The sequence below is a fragment of the Perca flavescens genome, chromosome 6 (assembly GCF_004354835.1).
Source record: "Perca flavescens isolate YP-PL-M2 chromosome 6, PFLA_1.0, whole genome shotgun sequence".
Classification (NCBI taxonomy): Eukaryota; Metazoa; Chordata; class Actinopteri; order Perciformes; family Percidae; genus Perca; species Perca flavescens.
Window position 1 is genome coordinate 21,055,207 of NC_041336.1, and position 8,338 is coordinate 21,063,544.

Sequence of the window (8,338 nt, forward strand, 5' to 3'; positions counted from 1 at the left end):
AAATAATACAATTGTATACCTTGTCTCTTGTTTTTAATTTGCCATCAACTATAAGTGGTAATATTTGAATATGCCCATCTGATGTTTTGAGTTAGATACACTTTGTGGTCGATAGGGGGTGCTTTACATTTATTTCAGGCAAGTGACCAACGAAGGAGCCGCGCGAACCAATTAAAAGACAAGGACGAGAGTTACTTCCTGTTTTTAGCTCATTTTAACATGGGCTCGTGGATGGCATTGACTGATAGTGTTATGTTGTACGAGTTAAAATGAATATGAATATGCTAAGTCGCTCTAAGAAACTGGTATCATTGGTATTTAAAAGTAGCGGTTTACTGGAGAAAACAGGTGTTTTTAGAAGCGTCTGTTCGATCCCCAAATCTCGTGACAGTCTGTGTTTGCCTCGACGTTTTACATCAAGTTTATCCTCATGTCCGTACGGGCATCACGTCTCCGCCCGTCACTTAGACCCAAAACGATTTTATTCAGAGATGTGTAGTGAAAGCAGTGATTCCAAGAGCAGCACTGGCCTGTTTCAAGAGGTATCGCATGAGATGGACTGTGACAGCAGTTCCCTGAGTCAAAGTAAGTAGCTGTTAGCTGAAAAGATTAGTCGACTAATCATTGAACGGGTCGATATAACAGATTAAATAGCTTCTTTTTATAATGTTTTTTTTAAAATCTCTTAGAATTGAGTAATCTTGTAATTTTTACCATACGTCAAGTAAACTGTATCTTTCTTGTTGAACTATTAGTTGGACACTGTTGTGTTACATATCCATGTTTGGATAATAAAACATTTGAATAAGTCACCTTGGGGTTTGGGAAACTGTGATGAACATTTTTCATTGTTCTCTGAAATTTAATAGACCAAATGATGAATCGATTAATAGAATAATATATATTTTTAATTAATTAATTATAATGAACATTACACAACCCTAAATTGAATATATTGGGGGTTTTAGTTGTTGAACAAAACTACAAATTTAAAGACATCACATTGGGCTCTTATAGGGCTGCAACTAACAATGATTAATTTGATTAAGCTGCTGATTATTTCCCCAGATAATAGATTGATCATTTTGCCTATAAAATGTCCAAAAGTAGTGCAAAATGCCCATCGCAATTTCTTCAAATAGCTTGTTTTGAGTATTGGACTGTCCAATCAACAGTCCAAAACTCAAACATATTTAGTTTATTATAATACTCTTTCACATTTGAGAATCTGAAACCAGCAAATGTGTGGCTTTTTATGCTTGAAAAATAACTTAAAACAATTGATTATTAAAATATCCAATCCACTTTATTTATATAGCATGATTTTAACAAACACAAGGTTTCCAAAGTGCTGCACAAAAAGATAAAACAGAATAAATAACACAATAAAAGCACAATAAAAAGATGAGGTACCCAATATAAAGATAAAAAGCAATAAAATTAAATAAAATTTAAATAAGTAGAATAGATTAAAAAAAATAAAATAAAATGCACTGCCCGCACACAATAAAAATATGCAAGTATGCACATAAGATCAATACTCTACCTGGTGTTAAAAGCCAAAGAAAAGAGGTGGGTTTTAAGAAGATTTTTAAAATTAGACCTAGAGGAGGCCTGTCTAATGTGCAGAGGCAGTCCATTCCAAAGTTTTGGAGCTGCAACAGCAGAAAAAATAGTTGCTGAGTATTTTTCTGTTGATTGACTAATTGATTAATTGTATCAGATTTAGGAATTGTGACTGACTTTTTTTTTTTTTTTGTGTGTTTTTTGATGCGCCAACTAAACAATAAAGTGAATAATCAGGAAAATAATCAGCAAATTAATGGATATTGAGAAGATTGTTAGTTTCAGCCTTAGTAACTGTAATGGATGAGGCCCCTGAGTCACCCTGCATTGCTTTAATTATTGTATGTGATTGCATGTCTCTGTTTCAACACAGATATACCATGCAATGAGTGAAAAAAGATGCACTATAGCGTTCACATACTTTTGATTATTGTCAGACAAAATGTTTTTACTGTTTTCTTCAGGAGCCTCTGAGACATTCACTCTCGATGTGCTGGTGTCTTTACTGCGTCAGGAAAATGCAGTGGACATCTGTGTGATTAAAGTACCAGAGCAGATCAAATACACAGAGAACTTCATTGTTGTCAGCGGTGTATCGCCGAGACACCTCCGCGCAATGGCACTTTATGCCATCAAAGTGGTAACTAACATTTGTTTTGTCATTCTCAAATGTTGATATGTGCAACTTGCGTTTTGTTTTTGAAACTTACACAATGAATGATTTTCCTCCCAGTACAAGTTTCTAAAGAAAGATGGCGCTCGGAATGTCAAGATCCAAGGAAAGGATGCAGAGGACTGGATGTGTATTGACTTCGGTATGCAAAGCGTAGAGATCCTATCTTCTAATGTCCACTTTAACATTCTTTTATATAAACTGGTGTTTGTCGATAGTTACCAGTGGTGTTCACTTCCCTGCTCCTCTCTCTGTCTCAGGGAATATGGTTGTTCACTTCATGCTTCCAGAGACCCGAGAAGTTTACGAGCTGGAGAAACTCTGGACTCTCCGCATGTATGATGAGCAGCTGATGAGCATGCCCACGGAGATGCTACCAGAAGACTTCATATATGATGTAGAAGTAACAAAATGACACATCATCTAAGTTGTGAACAGACTTTACTGCTTTGTCACTTTGGATGCATAATTTCCTATCCCTGTGAGTAGAACTAAAAGCATTCATTGTCATTGTCACTTAAATTATCAAAAAATGTTATTTAAGAAATGAAAATGGATTGTACAGCAATACTGTAGGAATCACTGCCCCGTCATGTTGATTAATTGTGTACACCTTTCCTTTTCATATATTATTTGACCGATAGAGGGCATCAGGTGGTATTTGTAAAATCACAGTGTTTGTTTGAATGTTTTTTTGAGTCCTGGAGAAAATTTGTATGTTTTTAACATATTGTGATGGTTAAAAATAAATTATTTTAATACCATTCTAGATATCTTCAAATTATTAAAACTAAAAGTCCTTTTCTTTTTTTTTTGTTAAATGACTGACCTTAAGAATGTAGTGGAGATAAATAATAAAGCCTCATGAAAAGTAAATATTCAAGAAAGTACCAAAACAGTTTCCCATTCACTCAGCAGTTGTCTGCCAGGAACAAGCCATTCCAGTTGATGCTTTCAACCAAATCAAACGGGATGATTGCTCCCTCCAGGAAAAGAGATGTTCTTGGCCAAAGTAGTAGTTGTGACATCCACTCACTCAGCGTTTAACATGTGCAAAGAGATTTTTCAGGGAACTGGTAACATACAGATAGGTTGGTCAGCACTTGTGCAACATAAAGGGCTTCTACAGTCTGCAACTGTGCCGTCTTTGGCAAATAACCAGCATTTAGGGTTTAACATGCTGTGCTATTCTAAATAAAATACAGTTTGTTTTGATTAAATTATAAAACATTTTCAGATCTCATCGCTATGATTTTTATAAACATTTGAGTTCCTGTCATGACATCACATTGAAATACACTGATACATTATCATTTGAAGATTAAAAAGTGCAGGTTTTTTTGTTAAGCAGACCAGCATTTTTGTGGAGCATGAGATCCAAACAGCACACACACACACACCCACACCCCGAGTACCTTTATAACTTCCTAGCAAGTGACCATTCCGTTTCATTGACTTGTTTTAAGTCATGCTGGATCAGAACATTAGCCAAATGTAAAAATGTAATGAAGCGGAAGATGCCTAAACAGCCTGATGGAACTTGGTGTTTGAATGTTTACGTGCCTTGTGGTTGTGTTGTTTGTACTTACATTGTCTGAAAGTGAAGAATGATTCACAATAATAGTGAAATCTTAAGTTTCCATCTTTACACCCATCAAAAACCCACTAAAAAGCAACTATATGGACTTGAAATTGTTGATCAATATTAAATATTTATAGTTTTAATAAAGACAAAAAAATGTCAACTATTTTAATTTGTTAATGCTGGCATGTGTGAGATTGTACAAAACCAATAAATGCAATCCTTTAATACATTTAGTTTATGACCTTTTATGTCACTAACTGTTAAACCAACTGCTTTCTAGTGGGTTAGCAAAATGACTTGAGAGGGAAAAATGAAACAGGTGAAAAAAATAGTTGTTTGACTCAAACATTGCTACTGTGGCTAATGTTCTCATTAGCTGCACAGCCATTTTACCCGCTGTTGTGTAGCCACTAATGGCCATAGTGTCTATGATGGAAGATATTGAGGGAGATTAGTTAGCTTTTGGAAACCGCAGTAGCAGTCTTGCATAATAGATTTATTGCTGGATAAGGAGCATTAGGTAGCACAAAAGTGTATTGTCATTGCACTTGTTTGCACCAGTATAACGGTTATCTTTTATTTGCAGATATATTTTCACCAGTGTATGTGCATGGCAACCACATATTGCACAGAGAAAAGAGATAATTAATTGAAAGATGTTCATTACTCTCTTGTATGCAATTGGCTGTGCATAAATCATTTATCTCCACTTGCCCCAACCACGCTTCAATCCTCTGCTAAAATCCCATATAGCACATGTGCTGTTAGCATTCTAGAATTGTATTTGAATATACATCAAATCAAGTAAATAATAATATTATTAAGGAGTGAGTATTTAAATTCTTTGATACAAGTCTGTGTCCTGCAGGTGGTTTGGCATTTGGCTGCATCTGGTGTTCTCTCAGTGGAGGGTGTTGATGAGGAGTATTACGAGAGAGCACATCAACCGTATCAGACATGGCACTAAAGGGCTCTCTGTGCTTTATCCACCCGGTCTTCATTTATTGGCAAGGTATTCTGCAAGCTGATGTGACTAAGTGTTTAAATCAGGCATTTATTATTGGCCTTCTCTTTCTCCACTACATTTCCAATGTATTTTAGTTTTGACAGTGCTTTAGAACTTTGCTCTCTGGAAATTTTGGAGTATTCATATTGACAGATTCGTATTGCCCGTCAAGAGGATATGGGGAGTGATACTTTGATATGTCTATTTAAATCATTGTATTAAAATGTAAGCACTTTTTTGCTGATTCATATGCTCTGTTATAATGAGGCAAAAAGTAAGAAGTTTGTATTTCCTTTTCAAAGACGCTCTGGAATAGAGTTCTCGACTAGAACTATGACTGTCATAAGAAAACAATCTACTGTCAAATTTCAATAGAGTGCTCTTCAAAGAAAGTAGTTGCCATTAAAGTAATCTTACCATTTAGGGGCTGAAAGCTTTTTGTGCCCTCTATCAACTGGAATGGAAAATCTATGGGTTTGAGCGATTTACTGTCCTTTCTTGTATGATTTGGTGTCATTTGAGGGATGCTTCCTGGTTTGGCCAAAATTGTTCAGTTATTCTTCTTATATTGTCTTAATAAAACTGTGTCTCTGTCAGTAGTGTTTAAAGTGGAGTTACAGTGCCACGGTTTTGCATTCATGTAGATTATGTACATTAGATTTTAATATAAAATTAATGGATTCATACAGTATTTACATTTATTAATGAGTTTGAGACTTTTGAAGATTTTTTTTTTCCTGCTGTATTACAACTGCTAACCCCTCAAAACATTTGACTTAATCACTTATATAAGTATTATACCAGGACTTTTATCATCATGTGATAATAAGGACTACCATCTGCCTTGTCTTTAAATTCTTACAGTTTTCTAACAGGATTATATATTTCAGAATATCTATGCATAATTAAATGTTTTTGTTTCTTGATGCAGACCCCCTCTGCATTTCTCTATAAACTGAAACATCATCTTCCCAAACATATTTCAACTTAATGTGAAAACAACAGACCATTATTGGCCATTTCAAGTTACACGCCATTGGTTTTATTGAGACTTGTCACGCTGGCCGTGACTCTTAAGTGGACACTCTAAATGAAAAGAGGTTTGTCTCCGCTCTTGCCACTACTTTGGCAAGGAATATACTTTGCCATTAAAACTTACTTTTGAACAGAAGTGAAATTTGCTGTAATTAAGGGTACGCTTTTCTACCTTTCAAACATTTAAGGCCTACCTAGTGGATTTAATGTAGAAACAAGAATGATTAAGGATAAAATAACTACATTTCAAGTTGATATGAATCAATTATGTGTGCGTATGTGAATCTATACGTAATTAACATTATAATTTGCTGCCAAGGTGGTGATCATGTTGTAAAACACAAGAGTGGTCATTCAGGAATAATTCAATCCTTAAAGCACACATGTTGACTTATGCAGGAAATGTGTAATGCAGTTAATTTCAATATATTGAAAAACAAAACACATACACATTCAAGTTAAATAATTAACATGTTAATTAATTCTTTTCACAATAATGTAACTGAGTATCTCCATTTGTTTCATTGCCTTGACACTCAGGGATTACTTAACCAATAAGGCAGTAGATATTTCTCAGGAGTACCCTAAAAGTGAATGAAATGACCCTCCCTCCCCATCTGACACACACTGTATAAAGCACAGGCAATGTTGGGAATCTGACAAAGGTACCTTGAACAGCGAGAAAGCCAACTACAGCAGAAGTGTTGCATTATAATGTAAGCAATATTTTTTATTTCTTACCTTTAAATTGAAAGGCACACTTTCGACTGAATTTCAGTAAGTATGGTTGGATCTGGCAGCTTTAATGTTGTATCTGTATCTATTTAATGGAGTAGCAATACAATATGGAGCTTCTACTTCTGATTTTGGCATTGTGACATTGTTGAATAATACTTTTTGTATTATACATTTTGTCTATTCATTTTTATGGTGGAGTAACACTCCAATATGGAGCTTCCATTTCGGATTTTGGCATTGTGACATTGTTGAATAATACTTTTGTATTATGCATTTTGACTGTGATCCAGGGTTCGCTCCAGTGCTGTGATGTCGCTGAGTATTCTGGCTCTGTGTCTGCTGGCTTGTATTCACTCTGGCATAAACGCATACCCAGCCAAGCCGGCCAGTCCCCGGGAAGGCGCACCACCTGAGGAGCTTGCCAAATATTATTCTGCACTAAGGCACTACATCAATCTCATTACAAGACAGAGGTTAGTTCTTCTTCGTTCATATTTCTATCACATACTGTAATTTCAGGTCATTTTTAAAGTACATGCAAATAAGTATTGATATGTTGCTTGACTCTTTTCCATGCATAGGTACGGGAAAAGAGACACCCCAGATACTATATTTTCAGATGTGTTGGTGAGGGAGAGCACAGAGAGTATTCCAGAATCAAACTACGTCAGGTAAATTATATTAAAATGTTGCTTTTTATACATTTTGTAAAGCCTTTTTAAAAAAAACTAAATTGTGTTGTCTATGTCAGTTTTATGCAATATAATGTATGGTATGGCATGATAAAATATGTGAGATGAAATACCAGAAAAGTACAAACTCCCAATCAATGCAGTGTAATTCAATACAACAGCCATATGTTTGCATTGTGTCAAAAAAGTGCTGAGTTTTAAGGTTGTAGTAAGTGGTGGTGTTGGATTAATTAGTATTGAGAGATGTTTTTAATTAATTGTCTTCCACTTATATATGAATAGGGACAGGAAAACATATTACATAGGTTTTAATGTTTGTCGAAAACAACATTTTTTATTTAACTTCCTTGTGTTATAGGTATGATGGGCTGCCACTGTGGTGATGCTGCTGGAGCTCTCATAGCCAGACCAGCTTTCCCACAAAGCTGCTGCCACATCTGTTACTGATATGAAATGAACTTGTGCTGCATGGAATAAACATTGTGTAATGCAACTATTTTAGTCTGTAATGTTGTTAAATGGGTCAACATGTCAATAACATGTTTTACATGTTGACCCATTATCTCACTCTGACTCATTTGGATTGACATATACCAAACCAGATCCAACAATTAGCTCACTCTTAGGGTTTCTTGTGCGCGTTCAGATCTTGGTAAAACGGCCTTTTTCTTCGATGCCCTTAGCACATGGAACGCTCTGCAACAAACTCCAAGGTTAGAGGTACTCCCATCTGCTACTTTGCTCATGTTTATTTGTCATTGCTGTTGTTTTTGTGTATGACTCTTGATGTAAACTCATCGTCCTTGAAAATGAGGAAAATCTCAATGCCCTACGAATATAAATAAAGGTTAAATAAAAATAAAATACCTTGCATGTGGAGTATCTACAGTGTAGGTATGTTAAACAATATATCATGTGTGTCATGCACTGATGGAGTAACAGTGCTCTCTACTGGTGAACAGGCATCTAAACATTTTAAGACATTTTCAAGTGGGGCAAATAGTTTATAATTCATGTCTGCTAATCTTATATGTTGATACTTT

At 35.3% G+C, this 8,338-nt stretch overlaps 2 protein-coding genes across 2 annotated transcripts; both read left to right on the forward strand.

Annotated features, from left to right (window-relative positions):
- The first annotated feature begins 181 nt into the window (after nucleotides 1-181).
- malsu1 (mitochondrial assembly of ribosomal large subunit 1) lies at nucleotides 182-2,972 on the forward strand. Its single transcript, XM_028581127.1, has 4 exons — nucleotides 182-585; nucleotides 2,031-2,206; nucleotides 2,300-2,381; nucleotides 2,500-2,972. Exons 1-4 carry the CDS (start codon nucleotides 270-272, stop codon nucleotides 2,652-2,654), a joined length of 729 nt encoding a protein of 242 aa, XP_028436928.1. The 5' UTR covers nucleotides 182-269; the 3' UTR covers nucleotides 2,655-2,972.
- Nucleotides 2,973-6,894: 3,922 nt separating this feature from the next.
- LOC114557197 (peptide YY-like) lies at nucleotides 6,895-7,788 on the forward strand. The gene is made up of 3 exons (XM_028580562.1): nucleotides 6,895-7,076; nucleotides 7,185-7,274; nucleotides 7,654-7,788. Exons 1-3 carry the CDS (start codon nucleotides 6,913-6,915, stop codon nucleotides 7,676-7,678), a joined length of 279 nt encoding a protein of 92 aa, XP_028436363.1. The 5' UTR covers nucleotides 6,895-6,912; the 3' UTR covers nucleotides 7,679-7,788.
- Nucleotides 7,789-8,338: the final 550 nt, after the last annotated feature.